The sequence below is a fragment of the Apteryx mantelli genome, chromosome 2 (genome assembly GCF_036417845.1).
Source record: "Apteryx mantelli isolate bAptMan1 chromosome 2, bAptMan1.hap1, whole genome shotgun sequence".
In the NCBI taxonomy this organism is placed as follows: Eukaryota; Metazoa; Chordata; class Aves; order Apterygiformes; family Apterygidae; genus Apteryx; species Apteryx mantelli.
The window spans coordinates 101,030,212-101,054,194 of NC_089979.1; the positions used below are offsets into that span (position 1 = coordinate 101,030,212).

The 23,983-nt window shown below is 38.7% G+C and overlaps 1 protein-coding gene across 1 annotated transcript in view; it reads right to left on the reverse strand.

The window, feature by feature from the left end:
• Positions 1-19,779, reverse strand: part of INO80C (INO80 complex subunit C) — a 34,396-nt gene extending 14,617 nt beyond the window's left edge. Inside the window, exon 1 of the mRNA XM_013952824.2 lies at positions 19,509-19,779. Coding sequence (XP_013808278.1) covers positions 19,509-19,643 — 135 coding nt within the window. The 5' untranslated portion in view covers positions 19,644-19,779. The remainder of the gene's footprint in view (positions 1-19,508) is intronic.
• Positions 19,780-23,983: the final 4,204 nt, after the last annotated feature.

The window sequence follows — 23,983 nt, forward strand, 5'->3', positions numbered from 1 at the left end:
GAAGTGTTTGAATTCTTAACTACGCATAAGTAATTACAGGATTATGAACTATGCAAGTTGAATACTACTTTGGGAAAATACATCAGTTATTCAACAATGACTGTTTTTAACAAAGCAAAGATAGAGGTCTTAAATATTCCAAGTATGGTATAAAGAATCATTCAAATAAAATTGTCACATTTCTGATATCTTATTAAATTAAAATGTATTAATGAGGATGATCTATTTTGAAAACCAAATACAGTCCTCTATAAGCCCACACTACTGGGAATACTGTCATAATAACATCACTGGAAGCAGCATTGAAGTCTGCAGCTTAAACTTAATTCTTCCCATGCGAAAGACAGGACTAAAATGCTGACTGTCAAAAACAGAAAAGAAATGCAGATGGATGTTTAAAAACATATGCATTATGTGACACTGCATAGAGAAAATATTATTTTATGCAACCCTGAATAAAGTGGCTTTATAGAATCAGTAGCTGCGTTTCAACCTATGCCCAGGACCATATTCTTGTGCATGCATGTCCAACACTTCAGATTTCAGCAGCAAACATTAATCTTGAGAAAGTCAAGGCTTGAGATACAAGATTATTTCTGATGAATAAATTATCTCTTTGATACTCTTCATAGTAATGTGAAGTCTGTAACTGAAGGACTCAGCACTCAGCAGTTATTTTTCAAAGCACTCGCTCCTTTTACTTGGTACCATTTGATTGGTTTTAAATTCAGTCCTCAATTAATTACTTTATCACTTTTGCCCCTTCAAAGGACTTCTAAATATTCTGTTGTTTCTGAAACAGTTTCTGAGTAGTATTTGAACAATGGCTTAAACAGTAGCCAGCGTATTGAGACAGTGCAAATAAAAGTGGTTAAACAGTAAAGGGGAAAAAGCTTCCTTATACATACAATCCTTAATTTCTGCAGCTGGATACCTTTAGGTATTATACTCCCTGTCTTCAGTGAGTTTTTCTGTATGGATTCAGTGCTAATCTTGCTGGCACATTGGGAGGGAAAGCGAGGAACTGTTCCTGGCAGGACAAGCCATGAATGTAAATTCTACATGTAGTTTCTTTTCCTGACTAACCCCTAAGGAATTACAGGTATTAGTGCTACTGAGAGTTGGGATAACTCACGTTACAGGCCAGAAGTTCTTAATTTTGTTTGTGCTGGTATCACTCTCACAGTGGCAGAGGCAGCAAGAGCAGGAGCTGCTGCATTTCCAGGCAACATGAACACCCATCAAACCTCCCGTCCCACTGAGACGTAGTGACAGTAGTAGCTTCTGGGTCTGTTGCGGACAATTTGAGAGAGGAGGTTGTCTTCTCCAAGGAGAAGGCTGGTGTGCAAGACTAAAGCAGCTTGCATACCATAGTGGTGTGCAATTGGTATCACAATTTGGGAGCCCTGTGACAGACTGGGAAGCAAATAAAACTGAGAACTATGATCCCAGCTAAATGCTGGAAACTGAGATAAAAACATACTGGAGAGGCATGCTGGTTTCACTTCAATCAGCACTGCTTGTATGAAAACTCTTGATTTATAGCAACAGCACTATGGAAGAGAGATATTCAGCTAGCGTTCTTTTCTTTCTGGAAAAACATTAGAGAGTTTTGTAGAAGCCCTACTTCCAGAAAAATTTGCTACTGCACAGAGGAGTGAACTCCTGTAAGTACAGAGCTTTGAAATGATCTTACAGTGCAGAATTCGGAGTTGATATCTTTAGGAGTTTTTCAACCCCAAACTGCAAGTTTCTCAACAATTCTACAAATCTGTCCAATATATATTTTAAAATGCAGGATCTAAAACATAAGAAACATCATTTAATGTTTTAGGTTTGATATATATTTTTTTAAGTTCTTAAAGGGATGGGGAGTGATGCCAAATGAATTTTAACCAGTGTAGATCTACCTTTGTACTGTAAAATCCATCTTGAAAGTGAGAAATACAGTGATAAATACAAAACATTATTTAGAGCCTGAAAGATAATTCCCCAGCAGACAATTACTGCACAGTAAAGGTAATAAACTTTTAACATCAGTTGAGCAATGTTGCTCAAATGTGTTTGTTTGCTTGGTCATTAGTTTGTAAGATAGTTCATTCTTCACTGTCTTGTGCTAGTGTGAAAAAACAGGAATGAATTCAGCTCCCCTTTGTAGTCCTATTAAGAGATCATAGTCTCATCAGCACAGTGAGGAAGTGTATGTTACCAGGGAACATATACTGTTCAGTGTGTGCTGTAACCCTAAGTCATGTGTGGGGTAACTTCCCCTTCCTGCTAAATTCACATTTTCACTATCCAGCCAGCCACTTAGCTAACTCCCTCAACCCACAGTCTCCTAAAATAAACCAAATGCTTTGCCATAAGACTTAAAAGTGCAACCATAGGCTAAAACTCTTGATAGCTTCTTTAAAGCTTCTTTTTAACTGATTTTGTAATGTAAACGTCCTTGATGGGGAGCTCCATACACACTTTAAGGAGAGAGAATGAAGAAGCTTTTAATGTGCACTTTATAACTACATTGTGGCTTTTAAACCGTGGTTTGCGTATGTAGGGTTACAGGGAATTTGTGCTGCAGTAGTCACCAAACAGTCTGTATTCATATGTAGGGTACATCTACACAGCCAAATGAAGATGCAATTCTAGTATAGATGAACATGCTTACAATAGTCTTACTCCAATGAATGATAAAATCCATGCTGCCACCACTTCTTATTTTACCTTCCTCTGCCCTCCTCCTTGCAGTACACTCCCTAGCCAGGTGCGGAGCAACCTCGGCTGGAATTGCATGTTGTACAGGGTGTAGAACAGCAGTCAAAGGCTTCTTATAGGATCACTTGTGCCATTTTATTCCTTTTATTAATTGTGTTTATGCACTTTAGCTGAATTTTAACTACAACCACAATGTGACAGGTTAGCAACATCTACCCTTCAGCCTTCCACTATGAATAGATTTCACATTTCTTTTTGTAACACCATCTATCAAGTGCTTCAGTGCATCCCAGCTGAGTAGGATGCAGCCCTCTCCTTTCCAGCCCAGGACTGGACTGTTGTTGCGCAGTAAGGAAGAGGGCTCAGTACTCCACTTAGTTAAAAGGCAGCGAAAATTCTCGAGCAAGGGAAGGCCTACGGCAAACACTCAGGAGTGCTAAGAGATTAGCCATAAGAGTGGCCAAGTCTGGGGAAGAGACCTGAGCTAAGCTTGCTACCTTAACATTGGTTTCTTTTGAATAAAGCCAAAACCCCAGGAATGAGTCTAGTTTGGACTCTACTGTATATGCTGTCTGTACTGGGAGAAAACTCACATTGGGAGGCTGCCTATTCACATATTAGTTTCAATCTTAGGTTTTGGTAGATGTATTAATTTTTCAATATATTTTGTTCCAAATTCCCTACCGCAGATGTATTGGTTTTCACATCATTCTCAAAGATTTCTCCATCTGTCTGGTTTTATTTAAGGAGAGGACAAGCAAAAACTTGTAGAACATGGAAGCTGAATTCTTTGTTTTGGCTATTTCCAGGTGGAATCAGCATTGTGGGGTTTGGGATGGGTGTCTGTGATGGGACTAAATACCGTGTGGAATTAGTTTATTATGAAATTGCTTGTCTGAATTGTCATTCTTGTTTTTTCCAAGGATGAAAGCTGCATACCACAATAACTGATTTGTGCCGAGGAATCATTTCCTATCTACTTTTGTATTACATTTTATGATCTTGCTTCATTATGATAGATTATTAGGATTTTACCAAGTATAAAAAGTACTTTCTAAAACTTAAAAGCCAAATTTTAAAGATTTTTTTTGTGCAATTCTGGCATGATGGTTGGTCAGTTTTAACACTATATTTAATAGTGCAAATGTAGATGAAGATCATCATCTGTGTAGTTTTTTGTTTTTGTTTTGCTTTGAAATCCATTTTATCAGTGCTCAATACTTCTAATACTCTGGCTCTGCCTTAAAGTGATGACTAGGGCACTACTGAAAAGTGAGAGGTGAGAATCTGCTTCTGAATCAAGCCCTTGAACTTGGTGAAAATTTTGCCCCGAGAACAAAATGTGGTTTGTTGAGGAGCTCATTTGTCTCCAAACACTGTATGTGAAGGTAAATTAAATAAAGTATTTTACTTACTTTTGGCAGCTGATTTCCATAATCATAATAATACCACAATGAAATTCTTAATTTTATTGACACATTTGTTTTAACTTGGCCTCAATATTGGTATTTGTCTAATTTCCCTCTGATAGGTTACTTTTAAAGCAACAATATTCAGCCTGTAGCAACTTACTCAACTTTTAGCTTTGTTTCAAATTCTGTGACATCCCAATGAAGCTGTGGCATGTAACCAGGGAACAAAATGGTAATGTCTGCAATGGATGGGTTAAACCCATATTTTTACTAGCAGCCAATTACAGTGAGTGAAAATTGTGTACAGAAACATACTACAGATGTCACTAGATGACAGCAGCAATGATAGGAGCAGACTTTACCAAATTGGGAATAGACTTTGAATGTCAGCTATTTAACAGAGTCTCAGCTAATACTGCTCATCCTAGAACATATATTAGGCTATTTTGATTAATATATTTGCTCTCACTATATAACAAACCTGGCACAGGCACATTCTGAATATTTAATTCATTTAACTTTGCATGATGACACGAGCCATTAAAAACTTGAGCACATGCGGTCTGTCAGACAAAAGTGAAGCTCTTTACGCTGCTGGGAACAATTCACAGAGAAAAGTGTCAGAATTAGATGTGTTTACTCTCAACTTAAAATGATAGCTAAAAATTTCCCATCACCAGCATTATGAGAATAATGCATTTCCAAAAGCAAATTCACTGAAGACTCAGTAGGGCTGAAGACATCGCATTCTCTCTTGACCATCGAGATTAACTCTCTCCACTTCCGTGATGGAAAGGCTTGCTGGAAGGCGTTACTCAGTAACATGTATAATCATGTCTTCCCCATCTGGTTACATTTTACTCGTTCTTGGATTCGGTGGGAAAAGGTTTTCCCTCCTTCTTTGCACACACTAAACTGAAGCCTGATAAATTTCCCCAGTCCTTTCTCTTTCAGCACGCTGGTACATGGTAGTGTTTTAGGAATGTTCTCCCTTCAAAACGATGAAAAGTTTTCATCTGCTTATTTTGGGGAAGGAGAAAAAAGATCTCAGCTTGAAACTGTTTAAATGCCAGGAAGGAAAAAAATAAATAAATCTTGCATATCCACAGCAAATTTTGTTCCAGAGGGTACTGAAAAACCTCAATTTACTAAACACAAAGAAACTGAGTAGTAGCCAGTCGAAAACAGATATTAAACACAGTGCAGAACAACGTTCTTGGATTCGACCAGCTGGTAGAGTGGGCAATATGTTCAGCAATGCATACAGGGTAAATTGGGAGTAAATCCATTTAAGTCACAGGGGTTTCATCGTTGCCAACTCAGCCTCTAACAGAAAAGACAAGGTTCAAGGGGCAGGTTTTTGCCTCCATTGACATAAAAGGTAAAACCCAAATGCCTGACAACAAAAATAATTTTTGTTTAAATTATGACAGTTTCCTCAAATGCTGCTGCTAAGGAAGGGCAGTTAAAAGCAAACATAACAACATAAAACTTGAAGTGAGATTTTTTAAATTATTATAGTAATAGTTTATAATTCTAAGTACATTTGACTAAATTACTTCAGCTGCTTCTAACCATTACCCAGAGGAGGAATGGTGAGTAAATCTGGCAGCTCATGTGTCAAAGTACTTTGCTGAGTGAGAGTTAAAAGGAGGCTGCCACGGTTTTATATTAGTACCTGGCTAATTGTTTAGCTGTCAACAGGTACGACTTAGTAACACTATTTCAACAAGTACCAGTAATCTGAAGAAAGACTCTTATGTGGGGAGCAGGTGAAAGCTTACTTACCTGTATAGAAAAGTTTTAATTTCATCACTGATATTCAAGTATCTTTTTGCAAAAATTTTGAAGATGAATAACAAAAAGTTTGCCCTTTCTAAGATACCAGTTCCCTTCTAACTAACTGTACAGATCCACTGAGCATCCAGAATTAATCAGCTACGCTAATTAACTCCAAACATATGACTAAAACTTAGAAATAATCCAGTCTGTTGGGTATATTAAAAAAAAGAGGGGGGGGATTTGAAGCAGGCCATGGAAAATATTTAAACTACACTCTAAATAAATAAAGGTAATCAAGGCATATACATTCTCCAGAAAGCAGTCTGTACGTTATCCTTTCAAACTTTTATACTGATGTTTTGAGATGACTGAAAACATCTTATATTCTAACTGCCTTAGAAAGGCTGAACAAAATTTTACTCATGCACTAAAAGACTGGACTGTCACAAGGTGATGGATGGCTTTGCTATGTTCTCTGCAGGGCATTTCAATACCATAGACTTCAAGACTTGATTAAAGGGCGACATTCTCATTTAGGGTCCCGTCACTGCCTGAGCTTCAAACCAATATCATTCACCTGCACTGGTGCTTTCAGTGACAAAGTACTTACCAGAATGTATAAAATACTAATTACTTTAGTTACTTTGATAGAGGTATAAAGCACCCTAAAGCAAAGCTCTATTATACTGCATGAGGGTTTGAATTCAAAATTAAAAATGCAGCCAAAGGGAGGGTAAGATTTTAATTACATTCCCACCTCTCAAACATTTCTTGAAAACCTGGAGGAAAAAGACCTAGCAATTTCATTACACAAGAAATCCCTTTTCCACAGGTACAGCTCACTTTAAAAAGAAAACAAATCCAGCAAAACTCTACTTTACTTTGTTCTCTTCAAACTTATTAAAATTTCAAATACAGAAACAGACTAACAATCTTTAATAAAAGCTTTGATCTCTTCTCAAGAGATTTCAGATGCCAAACATATTTTTCCATTTAAAAACTTTCAATCACTATGATAGACCAAGTTTTATAAGTTACAGATATTTTAAGGGGAAACAAAAATACTATTTTCTATGGGGAAAAGCCTCAAATAAAATGTAATTGGGACACAACTGTGAACAGCTTCACACTATCTCAGAAAGGCCTGGTTTAATTTGCATTGCCACAAAGCTCCCTTTGGCTTAAATAATTGCAAAGGATCTCTCACTTTTAGATTTCATTTGGTGGATTGGGACTACTCCTTGTTTATAACGTTTGACAGTTTTCTTTATTAAGAAAATTGTAACTCAAATTCAGGAGATGAATGGCATGCTGAAGCAGCTCTGGAGCAAAAAATTTCAGTATATATGGAATGAAAGAGCACATGTTAGTTCATACTAAGGGTAAAACTGAGCCCATTAACAGAGGAATTTGATTTCTCACGAGAAAAAAATCTTATAAATTGATGGGTTTTATGACTGAAAATGAATGGAAGCATAGTAGCAAAAAAGACTATTCAAGGAGTAAATCAGAACTGAAATTTTATAAAAACTGCCTGTAGCTTTCTCCAAACAGAAAAATTCAGTTCAGTCAAGGATTTTGGGTAGACTGCTTCCTAAAGGTTAAAATACATCATCTGATATGTAACAGTCAAGGTCAAAGGATTGCAGGAAAAAGAATGGAGAATTAAAATATGCTCATGTGCTGTAAATATTGTAATACTGTTCAGGGAGCAATACCAAAATCCCACTACCAAACAACAGGCTTTAGCCAAGGCAGGAGAAGAATCTAAGTCCATTCATCTACATGTGACTGAACCAGATATAAGGAAAGCAAAAAGATACTGACTCCTGTGGCTGATGAGAAAGCAAATCCGTTCTGCAAAAAATGCTCAGTTTCCTGATTTTAGTTTATTCTGCCAAACATTATCCATTTCTAGAGGAACCAAAGTTTGAGTATGCTCTTAAAGGAAAGGCAATTAATTAGTTTGTAGTAATGATAGGTATATCTGTCTTACAAAGTTTCTAGTCTATCCTTAGGAAAAATACAGATACCTGAACTAGAAGAATCTAATTTTAGATCCTGATGTTGTGGTAAACTGCTAAACTGGTAAGGATAAGAAAATTTTACTTTTGCACACTTTGGCCCTTCCTATTGTCTGTCTTAACTGTCACTTTAAGCAGATAAAAATTCACATTCTATTTCTATTACATTTCCACTAGCTATACCTACTGCTGTCATAATGCATTAGAAATTGTAACCAATCTTAATGCAAAAGCTTAGCATTACAGTCTAAAGATTCTCAGAAGACGATTTCTTCATTTGTATACAGGTGCTTAAGACTATCATACCAAACCAACATGTCAAAAAGGCAAATGTTAGGCACAACGACATATGGAATATTTCACTTTTAAAGCAATTCAAAATAAAAATATTTTTCTACTAATAACCAAAACTTCAAAAAGTGCTTATCGAAGGTATACCATATCAAAGAGCAATAATTGTATCAGATGTTCCAAAGATCGCTAAAAGAGGACGAAAAGGAAACTACATCTTAGTTTTTAAAAACCTTCAGACTAGAAATGTCACCCTTATTATTTGTCCCATATTATGGGACAAAAAATCTTGCTGCACATGCCCTGAAAACTATATCAACTTTCCTTCACCTAGCAAACTCAACACCAACCATTCTTGCCTTTAATAGCACGCCGGGTCTCCTGTACTCGGCAAAATTGTAGGTGCATTATCCTATAGATACCTACCTTTAATGAAAAAAAACCTGTTGACTATATCAAAACAGACAGAAGGCAGATTCTAATTTAGGTGAAGATAAGGTAATATAAGTATCTACTGTAGACTATATTGAGATCGCTTAGGGGGAAAAGGTTGTATAGTAATGCTAATTTCAAGGCAAATTTCTGAAATATTTCTGCAGAAATAATCATACAAATACGTGGTTGCTTACTCAACTGTATAAGCTCTATGGCAATACATTTCACCTTGATATTGTATATTGAAGCTGAGGAACTGCTGCACATTCTGAAAACAGCCAGACAGTTCAATGTTTTGTATATAAACTTGTATCCTGACTGGCATTTTTTGCTGGACTTAAAATAGAACTGTTAAAAGACTTGACTTTTCCACTGCATTAGAATTAGTGAAGTTTTGACATCCATGAGTGAAGGTATCACATCTGTGATTAGAGATGAGAGAGAAACATAGTATTTAATGGATTTAATATTTTGTGAGGGGTCTAATGGGATATTTTAAGAAGATTTCCACAATAAATTATTTAGCAAACCAAAAAAAGCCTTTTGGACAGATGGAAAGAAGGAGGATAAAAAGGGCAGACAAAAGGCAATTCTGGCTGAAACAAATTAGGTTTAACAGAAACACGTTTCTTTATTCTTTTCCTGACCTAAGGATAAAATTTGAGATTGTGAATTTAAGACTCAAATGAGCATTACTACTTCTGGACCAGGCAAATGAAGAGAATCAACTTAAGAAGAGCAACCAAAACAGAATAAGAACTTTCCCAGCTGACAACTTTAGACTAGGCTTAAGAGGCGAGTATGTCATGGCATAATGGTTTTCTCCTATTCCAGTTTGTTCATTTTAAGAATTACTTTTGCTGTAAGAATATTGTGCTGTTCTCCATGAGGAAAAGCAGTTCTAGTAAAACATGTAAACATTGTTACAGTAAAGGGAGAATTAATAATGTCTAAATGTTGTCATCAAGTTTTGGACTTCATTAATACACTGTAGGGAAAAGTACCTAATTTAGGTACCCTGAAATGCCTCCTAAAGAAGTGTACTACTGCCCATCTAGGGAGAGAATGCATCTGTCTTTTAGGCGCAAAAATCAGATGTCTGAACTGAGACCCAGTAACACTGAATCACAGATTCACTGAGGTTAGAAGGGACCTCAAGATGTCTCTAATCCAACCTTCTGCTCGAAGCAGGGTCAACACTGAATTTAGACCTGGCTGCTCAGAGCTTTGTCCAGACAGGTACTGAAAATCTCTGAGGATGAATATTCCACAATTCTCTTGGCAACCTTCCCTTTCCCTATCTAGAAGTCAATATCCTATACAATAGAAAATACTGTTTTTATTAACAAAAAGTTCTTTTGGCCATAATCAGTCAAACAACTCATGTTATTTACTGTCCTAATTTCTGCATGTTCAGCATTATTTTGCTGTAGTCCTGATGGTTTAAGGGCATAAATGAAACAGAGTTTGTAGGCAGAGGAGTGATCTTTTATTAAATGCACCCGTGTACCTGGACAATTAAGATAAGCTTCTGGATGGACTGCATACCAAACCACCACTGACAACAGAAAGACTGGTTTTATGGCACATAATCCATTCTTTCACTGTTTTCTACAGGCTTTTAACTCTCTCCTTGCTCCTGGATGATACATACTTTGATAATACTCTCTCCCATCCCTGATTAACAGCCTCTCTACTTCAGGGATGCCGCTACCCTTTCTTTCAAAGATGGTCTAATTGATACATATCTAACTAAATGCTAAACAGTTGTTCTCAAACTGTAGTTAGCTTTGAAAGTTGCCACTTTGTTTTCAGATTTGAAGAAAGACTTGTATGCTTGACAGCTAATTGATTTTTCCAGCTATACTGCTTAGTTTCGTAAATGACGCTATCCATACCTGTAAAGCTTGTCTAATTTATGCAGAAACTGTCATAGATCTCTGTCTCTTCTGCCCTTCTCTCACTAACTCAGAAAAGTGTGAATGTGAGGAAGCAGAAAAGGTGGCTGTCATGTGATAAACATATATCATCCTTATGAACACAAAGCTAGTAATGCTACAAGCATACCATCATGGTAGAGGCTGAAAAGTGAAAAAACATACCTTACTTATAATTGCCCTGTGTAGAAGGATCCACCTCTACGCCTGTAGATGTTTACAAAATGAAGTAGCTGTTAAAGTATCTGTTTTTAAATGGCATCAGAAAAGCACACAGAAGCCCAATATTTTGTCTGTTTAATGAAAATTAAGGAAGTATAATATATAAATCATTTTTTTCTCCATTTAATAAATAGCAAAAAGGCAGATCTGCTACTGGAAGTCTCTCTTCATATGGTAAATCCTACCAAGGGCTTGTAGTGCTTTACAACAGATTTTTTTTTTTAATTCCCCAAAATGCTTCTCATCCACAGCATGGGCTTATAATGAGCAAGGGCAAAACTTCTTCCTGAGTGCAGCTAGCAGTGATGCCCTGAAGCAAGATGATTACAAACCATGTAACTACACATATTGCCTCCTCCCAGAATGACAGACTCTGTGGAACTCTCTGCTACAGTTTAATCATATATTACTCAGAAAATAATTTCCTTCTATCCATTTCAAATTTGTTTCTTGACTTAACAGTGATCCATTTTTATTACAACATAAGTACATATTATTAGATGGCATGACTATACAGCATTTTGGCTAGAGTTTCAGAAGGAAAGGATTTTGAATCCCTCTTTGTATAACTACGTATTTTGCATTAAAATATCATTAGACAAAGCATATAAACAGACCTTGGCGCAAGGGAAGAAACTTCACTCTCCTGTTCTGACAAGTGTGTTCAATACTAGACTACACAGTCATTCTCTTTGGAACAAACAGATCAACTTTGGTCCTCAACTGTAGAGAAGAAAATGTTTCCACATTCCTCTCCTACCCCACTAGACTGGCTTCCAGCCTAGCAGTTAGGGTGTGCTTGTGGAAAAAGTAGGTTTGAATCCCCTCAGGCAGAGGCAGGAACTGAACTAACTTCAGCTGGGGAACAAGTACCAGTGTCATAAGTGAGACTTCTGTTCTGTTTTTGAAAGAAAGGATTTAATAGTTGTTTTCAGAAAGGCAGATGTTTATGGTTCTGAATCCCAAGTGGAAGGAGATACCTAAGTCTGTGGGGAGAAGCAGAATTATGACCAGGCCTTAGGATTTCCTACTGGCTTATTTTGGTGGCATCTCACAGAGCTTGCTGGGTTTTGCAGATTCAGTTCTAAGGTATTCAGAGACTGGCACACAAACAGTAGTGGATTAAAATACGACAACTGAAGCTGTTACCATCCCTATCTTCCCTGGACCAGGATATTGGATCTGCTAATGAATCAAATTGTGAACTGCTGAAGTTTTCATTTAGCTTGTTAAGATAAAATAATGAAACCTGCGGTTTAAGAGTATCCAAGCTGATGAAATAGCTCATTTGCAGTGGAAAAGTGGTTTTCTGCCTGCCACATGGTCCTGGTCCTTCCTTGTTCTAGCTCTAGCACCAGGAAGACTAGAAGCAGGAGACTGTGGTTTTCTGCCAGAGTGCTCAGGTTTGGTAAGTGAGTTTTCTGACTGATGAATTCTATCAGCAGCTGGGTAGGTCTGGTGAATAGCAAAGCTGGGGGCAATAACGCGGGCAACAGAAGCACGCAGCTGAGAGTTGTGGAGGGGGGGAAGAGCAAGGGAGATAGGAGGAGAGTAGGACTCTTACCTTTCATTGTGATAAACTACTAGATTGGTTAACTGTGTCTCTTGACACTGTAGATGTGCTTTACAGTGAGACAAGACATGCTGTTGATGGATGTGAATTCTGCTGTGAGGGCTGGGTGTATTTCACAGTGCTTGATGTCACAACTTTCCCGGCTTGCTGCCGGTTCGAGCCAAAATAAATAGCCAATATCTCTATTCTGTTTCCTTGGAATGCTAAACAAATGTGTTCAAAACCCTTGTAGGCTACCAAATTAACATTTCTATTAGCCTTTCTAATCCAAAATTAACATATTTATATAATTACTAACACCTTGCTAAAGCAAGGACTGAAATATTATCTAACTCAAGCATTATACTTCACAAAAATGTGTAAAACAGTCTGACAGTTATAAAAAATCTGCAATAGCTATACAGTTAAGTTATTCCAAGTTTTCTTTCATTAACCTGAACCTTTTAATGAGCTAACTGGATTCTGACATTGCATCTTAGAAGTACTACCTCTCAGACAAAACATCTTGCTAAAGCAGATGTATAAAATGTTTTAGATCATTGTTTCTTTTCCAAAACTTAGTTCATCCTATTTTATCTCCTTATGATAAAAGCAACCAACCATTTTTATTCTCTCTCTTAAGTTTCTTGTGTGTTTATTATGAATGCTGAAATTAAGTGCAATCATAGTAAGACCCTCCATTAGCTAAAGGAAAAATCAAAATTCTCTACTAGGATAAGGGGAGAAGGCTAAAAAACATGACACCAGCATACTGTCACCCATAGTAAAAGTCAATACACATATGCTTTTGCCTTTCTCTCTGCAACATAACACATCTGTGTTTACTCTAAATCTCAAATCTAATTGCATTTGGTTGGGGAGCTGGTAGTTCTCAGAGACTGGTATCAACTGATTTGGAAATTCACATACTTTTGTGATTACAGATCATCTAAAGCCTTCAGCATGTGATAAATGTCAGGCAAAGTCAATTCTTAGTCCTCAGTTTTGACAGTCTTCCTTTTAATCTAGACTGCTATATAAAAACAATTCCCTCTTTTACAAAATGTTTTAACTTAAAGGACTCATTTTATAACTTTAGCCAGATTTCCCTATAAAATCTGATAATTGTTTTCTAATTATCCCTTTTTCCTCACCAGGGACTGGAGGGATCCTGGTTCTTTAACAGATTTGACTTCAAATATGCAACTCACAAAACTTGGTATCTCAGAATGATCCTGGTTCTCATTAGCAGACTGCTTGGAAATAAATGGGTTTTTGGAAAGGTCCAAAAAAAACCTTCTGGAGGAGGACGTACTTAACACTTCAGCTGTTCACTGTCTGCTTTGTTTCAGAAGGTATCTTTGTGTTCATGTGTGTTTAAAAGGATTAGGAGATCTAAGTACTGACCCTTTGAGTGCTTTGCATGGAGAATCACAAATTTGGGGGATTTCTCTGTGGCCTCGTGACATGCAGTGTGATGTCAGAATACGCTAACCATCTATGTTAACTATCCCAGTTTAACTACTACCTTTTAAACTGTAGTTAAGACACGGCAAGTTGCTTTAAACTGCTGAATTAAAGACTTTTTAGAGCCAAGACTTGTAGGTAGTGATATGAACAAGTGTGGAAGTGGCTGAATTTGAGAACAGCTCACCTCAGCAATTCTTAACAGTAACTAGCAATCTACTGTGCCATGTCATATCCATGCTTTATCCAATGAAACAATCATTTAAATAGATTTAGATTTGAGTTAACATCCCCTGGGAGCATGTTACATCTTTTAAAGATATTGCTTCAGGTGAGCAGTAGCTTCAGATTGGCACTGCTTCACTGGTTAAATTCATATATTTTCAGTTATTATCATAATCTTAAGGCTGAGACATTTAAAAAGAAAAGTAGAAGAGTAGTTTAGAGCATAATGACACGACAACTTTTTCATAAAAAAAATTTGCTTTTTAAATTTCCAACTGCAAATAAAAATTATGCTTTTGTGTCCTGGCAAGTCTTATACAGAATACTGTTATATTAATTAGAGTAAGTTTAGTGTTATACTAATTAGAATAAGTCTGTAAACAAGGTCTGAATTCATGAGCAGCTAAAAATTAACTTCAGAGTAGAAAGTTATTATAGTATGGCATACTATAGGAAGTGCTTGTCCCAAAACATGGTGAAAGCAGTAGTTCAGTTAAGTAGTTGCAGTGGTACTTACCGATTCTGTAGTTAAACTCCTTCTAACCTCATTTTTCAGGAAATTAGAGTCAGATCAAATGGACTCTTTAAAACAAAGTTACTTTAAAATTGATTTGATGGTTTCCTACTTACAGTGAAAGGCTTGGGAAAATAGCAGAACGGAAAAATTGATTAAATTTAGTGATGGTTTAGAGTCCAATTCCATGCCATTTATGTGCTAGGGTAAGCTCTCTCTGTCTTTTGTGGACAGCTTCTGAATACATAACAGTAACCATTTTTAATACATATATATTTTTAAAAGTCATGTTATTGAGCATACAGCCGTCTAGCAGATCCTTAATCTGATGATCTTCAGATTATACTGTAAAACATCTTTGTTCAGTTATATTAAAAAAAAAAAAGTTCTAAGCTTATCTTGGAGTTGCTCCTTTTATTTGAATGGTCCAGGTGAGAGGACCTTTCTTAAGAGGATGATAACTTTAAACCATTTTGACCTTTGTATTTTCTAATACTATTGCATAACTTCTGCTTTTGAGCATAAAACGTAAAAAAATAAAAAAATAGTGTCAATTATGCACCTGGGAGCTAGTTATATAAAATGAAGTTTACCAGTAGTACTGCTGCAATATTCACCATTAGAGATAAAATCAATATATTTAATAGTTTAAGTAAATAACTCTTAAATACCATTGAAAATTGGCAGAGGAGGAAATTCAGTCTTTATTTTCTAAATTGTATCAAGACCTGCTGCTGCAGCAAGAATGGAGAAAGAGGAAACAAAGCATTTACCCTATATTTTTGCAGTTTACTGGGTTTTCCATCAATTCCGATGTAAGACAAACCATGATGTCATTCCCCAAATGAGGTATTTATTCATACTTCATCTCTCATGTGTGAAGTTGCTTCACAAATAACATAAGAAGAGATGCACTTACCATAATATTCAGCACTTTTTCCCTCTTTAATCGTGCTCTGACAAAATCACAGACTTTCTTTTTTCAAATCATTCTCTTATCTAAACTGCAAATTTTGTCTTTTGAGCTTGCTAGCTCTAGTGGGCAAGCATTTTGTTCTATCAATTACACCTGATGTAGAATACACTTTTTTAAAAGCTTCCTGTTGCTGTAACAATTCATAAAAATAAAGATATGAACACTAAGGTAGAGGAACTAGTGGCATTTTAAGATCTGTGTCTACAACTTATTCTATCCCAGGTTATGTGATAGTAATTAAAAAGATGAGACCTGGAGACAGGTCTGCACTCATGCCTACATTACTTTTGCCAGTGATTGGAGATGAAGCAGCACACCAGCTATTGGGAAACAGCTACTGGCAAGGACAGCTAACTGAATGGTGCTGTATCATCCACAAAACAGCATAGTTTTTGTCACGTTAAAGTCACCATTGTCACCATATAATATATGTAATAATCCTAAACATTAAAAATCCTTTGCTGCAGCAAGACTTAAGTATTTTTCAGTGGCACAACAGCATGGGAGGAATAATTGTGCAAGGCTAATAAAAGTGATGTAATCAATCTGCAATCATGCTTTCCTGTAAATGCACTTTTAGATTTGGTAAATACAGGCATTATATCCAAAAAGTGTGTGTCTCCTTGTGTAGACATGACTGACAAGCAGTATGTGGCATATTCTTCCAAAATAAACATGACTCAATACCTTTGGGTCAGTAACTCATACAAAATATGAAGAACATTTTTTTTTTTTTATGCTTTTGAAATGTATCTTAAAGTTGCAGTTCACTTGCTAGACCATGTGTTGCTGAAATATAATCAAAATTGGGTTTAAAAAAAAATCTGTCTCTTGTGTGATACTGGGAGTGCCTTGTAGGATACACACAGTGGCTTAAACTAGTCGATTACATCGCTACACTGAAGTGAATTTGTTATACAAAAAGCCCAAATTTTTAGTGATTCTTTGAAATCTATAGTTCTACCAGACCAGCCTTCCTTTCAGTACAAGGACTATAATAGCTATTTGTGAAATAAATCATGCAAAAGAAAAACAGGATACTGTGATTTGTGGATGTTACAAAAGAACTTTTTGTTTAATTTCATGGTGATGGAATCACAGATCCGGGAAAGTTCAAAGTTGGCACAATATGAAGTATACTTTGGAGGAGCTTCTCAGCAGTTATCAGTTAATGTAATGGCCAAAAGTATGCTAGGTACAGTATGTTAGAAGACTAGGTCCCAAACCTTCAGTTGAACCTGCAAATAATTGTAAACCTCTTGGAAGAGGTCCTCTTCCCTCCCCTTAGCTTGCTAATTAACCAAAGAAATCACTAGCTATTTCTTCATCTGTTTCACAATGTCAGTTTCTTTAAAACAGAAACTATTCCATGCTTGAGCTATGGCATGATATATTTGGCTTATGAAAGGCTGTAAAAAATAAGATCAAAGAAGTTAATTAGGAAAGTGAAGAGTAAAAAGAGTAACAAGTGTTACCTTGAAACCTGTGCTGAAAGTGGCACATATAAAAGGTACATGTACCTATCAGACTGCCAGATGGAGAGTGCTACTAATCTGGAGTTTAAAAAAGTTCTCACAATGATTGGATGGTCAGTACATAATATATTCAGAAAAAGTATTAAAAAGTTTATGGATGAACTAGTTCCTGATTGGCTGAGCCATTTAAAGATTAGATAAACTATAAAATAGAGCAGTAAGTCCTTGTTGACTGGCTATATTCTGAATAGGTTGGCAGACTAGAATTATTTCAGTATTTCATTGTGTCACAGGCTACCTTATTCAGAAGATGTATATTACTCAGCAATTAGCTAAGGCCTATATAAGGACTTTTGGAGATTACAGATTGAAAGAAGTACTGCAGAAGAACATGCCCAATGATTAATATTTCTAACTCAAAAAATACAAAGCCTCCATTTCATTTATGTTTAAACTGGCTTTCTCCAGAGCTAGTCAGCGCCACTGAGTGTGATACCTAGATCAATGAGCTGTTTCTTCTCCCAGTCTTCTGGTTACATATTTTCTGAGCTGCCTTTTTTTTTTTTTAATTGCACTGCTGAAAACAATGGATGTATATGCTGATTAATGTTGAGAATGTATATGTATACGTTGAGAATGCTTCTTTCTCCACTGAAAACACTTGTGTGAAGAAATGCAAAAACTGCTTACCACACACTACCAAAATGATAAGAAATCATGAATTGTCTAATAATACTGAAAGTTGTCCATGGACTTAAGTTTGATATGAATTGCAGAAAACAGTTTTGGCGGTTTAAAGGTTTGGAGAAGTATATTTTATATATATATAATGTGTGTGTGTGTGTATCTATATATATCTATCTCACATATATATACATATACAGTAGTCCATTCCATGCTGGAAATCCAGACTGTTATCCCTAACAGACCTTGAAAATAGTTGTCAAAGGCTATCATGCCAGGCAGTAATTTTTCACTGTTGCAGTGCAGTTTGTTAGCTACATTAATCACCATGGTTCATTTTCCTTCTCCTAGGGATAAGCCCACCAGAAAAGGAAAAGCAACTATGTAAACGCCACAGGGTGAAGAACACAAGAGTTACAAGAGCATCATTCTGAATGAGGAAGGGTCTGTGTCTGCACCCTGGCAGGAGCACAGTGGCTTTTCATTGTCTAGAAAGAAGGTCTGCTGAAAAATGCAGAAACATTCCTCTAGATCTGATGGCTCACATGAAAATAGCAGCCTAATTGGCAGTAGTGCCTACTATGCAGCTATGCTACCATTACAGTTCATGAAAAATTGTGGAAAAGAAACATTTCTAGGGGAAAAAAAAACATAATCACTTTTTCCAGCATTCAATTTTGACGACTTCAGCTACCAAAATCCTTTTAAAAGTAGTCCAAAACATACCACATCTAAAGTCTATACAGATGTCATACAAGCACTTCAGGAACCTCTGCTATACGATACACTGGCCCCTCTGCTAAGGACTTAGTTTTGGAGTATGAGCTGCTACATCATGATCAACGGGCAGATGTCATCATAGTTTGGGATGAGGTCTGTGAAACTGCGTGGTTATGTTGCACAACGCAGAAAGGAAGGCTGCGCTAGCTAGTGCTACTGGAGGTAGGAGGTAAGAATAAATTCACATTAATTCCCCTTCTCCCTGACCCTGTTCCCCAAAAATCAAGCTCCAAGGTTTCATCTTCATTTCCCATTTAACTCTTATGTCCACCTAGCTGAAGTGAAGCAGGCCATAATGCAAAGTAATATCTGAGCAGCACAGAACAGCCCTACCAGCTGATGAGCTGTGCTAGTTCCTCCTCTGTGACAGACCAACTACCCTGAATCATAACCATCATCATGTACAAATTAAGAGGTCTGTGTATGTAGGCGTACATACAGGATTCAGGTACGCCATAATTTAACATAAGTTACAAATACAGTTACTAAAAGCAGGCATAGAAAAGGGTAACTCAAATATAGTTTGATGAGAAAGTGTCAACACATATAAGACCAGCTGTTAGTGATTTTAAACACAGCTTTTATTGAATCTAAGGTAAGCTTTGCTTCTTAAGCCTGGAGCATGCATGAGAAGTATGTTATAATTTTAACTATGTACACAGCCACCGCTCTACAGGAGAATGGAAAAAGAGACCTGAAACAAAACGTTCACAATGCCTCGAAAGAAACTATCAGGCCAAACACAAGGTAAGTCCGCCGACCGAGATTCAGGAGCAAGTACCCGAGCGGCGAGCCCGCACACGCAGCTTCCGCAACGACAGCTTCTAGCCTAGTCGGGGACCAGGCCGGACAGTACACGGCACTGGGGGGGGGGGGAAATACGGGGCCGTTAATGCCCCCAACCGCCCTCCCCAGGCGCACGCGCGCTCCCTGCGAGCATGCGCGCGGCACTCGGCGCCGGCGGGGGGAGGGGGAAACAGCTCCGCCGCGCATACGCGCCAGCCTCCCCGAGCCCATTACCTGAGAGCCGCCCAGCGCCATCACTTTCTTTTTCTTGGTGGGGCCGCTGCCGGTGCCAGGGCTCGCTGGGCGCTTCTTGCTACGGGATGGGGCGCCGGCAGGAGAAGAGGCCGCTGCGGGGATCAGACTCGCCATCTCCTCCACGGCCCCTTTGTGCCTGGGCTGAGGATGCCGGCGGGGCGGCACAAGGAGATAGGGCCCTTCCCCCCCCTCCCCGGGCCCAAGCTGCTGCCGCGCGTGCGCAGTGGCGCCGTGGGAGCTGCCGGGTGTCTCGTTGCTCCTCCGTGGGTCGTTAGTGGGCATGCGCAGTAGGCAGCGCGGTGACCCACCCCCACGCGGGCGTTAGGAGGGAGCGCGGGCGGGCGGCGGGCAGGCCCTAGGGGTGCCTTGAAGGGGGGGAGGTTATGGTGGTTTGGCCGTGTGTTGTGGGGGTTTCTGCTGTGAGTGCATGGGGCTGCTGGGGTGACTCTCACAGGAAGCAGCCTGCTTTCTCTGCTCCCTGCTCCGTGGCTGTCTGTGCTATCTCAGGAGCGGCTGTGGAGGGAGAGTGGGTCCACGAGGGGAGTTCATCAGTGTGTATCTCGCTTTGCTGTAACCTCAGCTGAAGGCCCCTATGAGTGGGAGGCTGCAAAATGTGGCTAGCTGTATGTTGGCTAACCATAGGAAGTATTAAGTGTGCGGTGTTGGAAAGGAAGCTATAGTTGTTCCCCACGTATTGCAAAGACTTTAGAGTGCTGCCGTGTGCAGTAGCTTGGGAAGTGTTTTAATCTTGAAGTAAAAGGTGGTGTAAGGCCTGATTTAATGCAAGCTATAGTTCTGGGGTAGGGGAATAACCTGGCCCAAGCGTAACTTGTGCATTGGAGTGCAAGGCTGCATCTTAGCAGGCAGTTATTGTCTTAAGTCTGCCCAAAGTGAAATAAAGTTTATGGACAACATTGTTAGACCAAGAGAAGGACCTGTGTGTGTTTAAAATGTGTTGGCTTTTCCAGTTATATTAGGTGCCTTGATAAAACATACAGCCATTTTTAGTTATTCCCTTCAGTTCTAAGATCATGAGATCCAAGAGTCCTACCAATAGGTCTTCCATGTTACTGACCACTTTTTAACTGTATAATCTTTCTAAATGGAAATTGCCCGTTGTTACCGTTGTGATTAAAGCTTCCAAAATATGATTTGACAGATAATTGATAGTGAATGTCTTTATGGGAAATTCATACTGATAAAAGGCACATGGTGCAACACCCTGTGTTGATGTGGCTAGTGAATTGGTCTAAAGACTTTCATTTTGTTGGAATCGGGAATAATTTTGCACTGGAGCAACATATCAGAATAGATTTGGGGTGATTAGGACTATGATAAAAAGTATGGTGGCAGTCTTCTTGCAGTCTGTGCTGTTTTGTCCTGTGGCCTGGAGAACTAGTTCATGGTGACATTGTGTTAGAGACTGCTCTCAAGCCTCCTTGATGGCCAATAGAATTGTTTTTGGCTTCTTTATGCTTGCATATGCTTGAAATCAACATACTGGTCAACTTATTGGCTTTTTTTTTTTTTTTTTTTTTTGCTGCCTGTATATAGTGCCTAATTGTTAGGTTTCTAGCTGCAGCTGTATGAGACCCTGTCCCAGTGCATGCTTTGTAGAGGGAGGCAGAGGTCCAAGAAGTTGATATTCAGGCATAAAAATTAGGTCAGATTTATAGACACTGCTATAATGAGGACTGATCTTGGTCACAGTGGGGGTGCCAGGCAGTGCTGTATAAAACAAAAGCTTTGAAGGTGGCCTGAGAGTTGAGAACAAAAGCCTGGACTTCCAGGCTGTGTTCCAGGCACCTGTGTATATAGCAGAAAAGCAGGACAGGATTTGCTTGTACAGACATCCAAGGCCTTGTACAGACATCCAAGTCCCATCTTCTCCTTCCCAACTGTGGTTGCTACCTTTCTGTCTGTGAGTGCTTAGGCTACCAGCAGCATTTCAGAGCAGACTGGTAAAAGTTACTGCATTTGCTCTTGTTGTTTGTGATAGTTTTAGGCTGATGTATGCTATGCACTTTGTGTTTCTTCTCTCTTCAAATGACAGCCTCCCATCATGTGCTCAAAATGGTGACCTGAGTTTGAAATTAGCTGGGGTAGTTAGAATTGCAGGGGAGTTATATCCCCTGACAAAGCCAAATCTGCTTTACTGTATGCTCAGAGTGTTGTTCTTGTCTCAGTCGGCCTCTTTTCATTCCCAGGACTGGGTCTCACTCATCTCTTTCCCACACTCATGCTCTTTGCTCAGCTCCCAGGCATGCCCAATTAAAAGGAGGCATACCCTATCACAGGAATGTTTTATTGAGAGTTGAGCATCTATAATTCTACTGTAGACTAGATGTCGCATGTGAATCATGTAGAGAATTAATCTGCTGCATCAGTGAAAGTTTATAAACAGTGCTCAGCATGGCATTTTCTTATCTGTACCCATTTTTATCAGTCTACTAACCACAAAATCAAAAGGCCCACATGTATTGTAGCAATATTGAGTACAATGCAATTTTACAAGGTACCAAACACTTTAAAGTCCCAGAAGGCCTACAGCTCGTTGGAAAATAGCAATAATAGCAATGTAAATGATGAGAGTGTCCACAGGGGATGAATAATTGAATTATGGATGTGGAAAGGGCTCTAGTAAGGCTCTAGAATTGCAAGGCAGGTTGCCTTCTCCCCCGTTCTTGAATAGCTGCCTACACCCAGCCTTGCAGAAAATGAAGAGGTGCTGTTCTGGTGAGTAAGTGAAATATATATCTCACTAGGTTCCTGTTACAGACTTAAATGGGTAGTTTCTTTGCCATAGAGAAGAGGGCTTGCCTGAAGAAGTGTAAATTGCAATTGCTAGTTTGACATCTGTGCGATTTGGCTCTTCCTGCTATTCATTTTTAACCAGGCTCATGGTGAACACTGTTTCTCTCACTACTACTGCAAGGTCTATTTTTTAAATGCTGCTTCACTAAGAAAATTAAATACAGCTCGGCAATAACTCTGCATGCTCTTTGCTATGAGCAGTTACCCAGCCACCTATTAGTAATAGTCTCAGTGAACTGGGAAGGTTCCTTGTACTTTTCAAAATGGTACGGGAAGAAAAATGCATAAGGACCCCAGAGACTCCTGAATTGGGGAGAAGCTCTCAAGATGGTATCCCAAATTTGAGGCAGGTTTCTATTTTGTTTGTTTGTTTCTTTTTCCCTTTGACTTGATGAAAATTGAATACTAAGATAGTTTTTTTTCATTGTGCAGAGGGGCTAACTCCAGTATGAGCTGCTGAGGCCTTTGAAGCATGATGGTGCCTCATGATTGGATAATTTAAGGTTGTTTCTTTTCTTTTTTTTTTTTCTTCCTTAATGGGAGGAAAAAAGTGATGAGAGAAGAAAATATTTAGAAACCCTGCAAAAGGGTCTTTGAGATGAAGTAGGCAGCCCAGAAGTAGAGGGTGTTTCTGGGGCAAGAGAAGACAGGACTACAGAGCAAACCAGAAGTGAGCACCACAAAGACCCAAGAGTCAGTAAGTGCAGGCTCACTTGGGCCTGGCAGGACTGAGGCTCACAGTAGTGTAAAGGACAGAGGAGATCAAGTGGCCTGAGCAAGCAAATGCAGAGGCCTTGGCTGTACAGACAGTCTTGTTACCAGTAAAGTCACCCCAAGCTCCTACAGCAGCCTTGCTGGCTCAGCTGGGAGCACTGCCAAGTGTCTGTACATGCAGTCAGTCCTTTGCTCCCTGCCGCGTTTGACACTGTACTGGCAAGCAGAGCTGGGGTCTGGGAAGGCCTCTAAAGTCAGTCTCTAGTCTTTCTGACTTGTGTGCAGGCTGTTTCTGTACTTAATAGATAATCGTCAGTAGAGAACAAATCAAGAGGGAGAGATGTGATAGGGTCCTAGGAGGGCTCTACCATCTACTGCAGAAGCACAGGCTACTGTGCTACACACAGCTACTACTGCACACCAGACGGCTGTGGTGTGGGCTGCAGGGAAAGCAAGGACAGACTTAACTGGATGAGGATGACCTATGATTGTAAGTATTGATGTGTATCTGGAGGTGCGGAGACAGCTGATGGACAAGATCCATAGAAAGATATCATTTGTGAAACAAGCTTCATCAGAGCTGTTTGCTTTTTGCCGTAGTTCTAGTAGCAGCTTCACTCTGTAGCAAGTACAGATTGTGTCAGCTGTTTCTACAGGTACTGGAGAACTTGGCCAAGTGGAGTGGCTGGTTACGATAGGACACCCTCTTATTGTTGTGTTCAGTCTGTGTGGGAGCAAATGCCTTAGTACCAACACGCTTGATCTGAAAGGATCAAAGGATCAATCTACTGTATCAAAAGGAAAGACTGATCTCTGCAACTGTGAATTTATTCTATTACAAGCTTTGAAATTAAATCTTTCTCGCTATTTAATTTAAATCATACCTGCTTGTTTAGCTTTCAATATCCCTACTATTCTGACTTTTG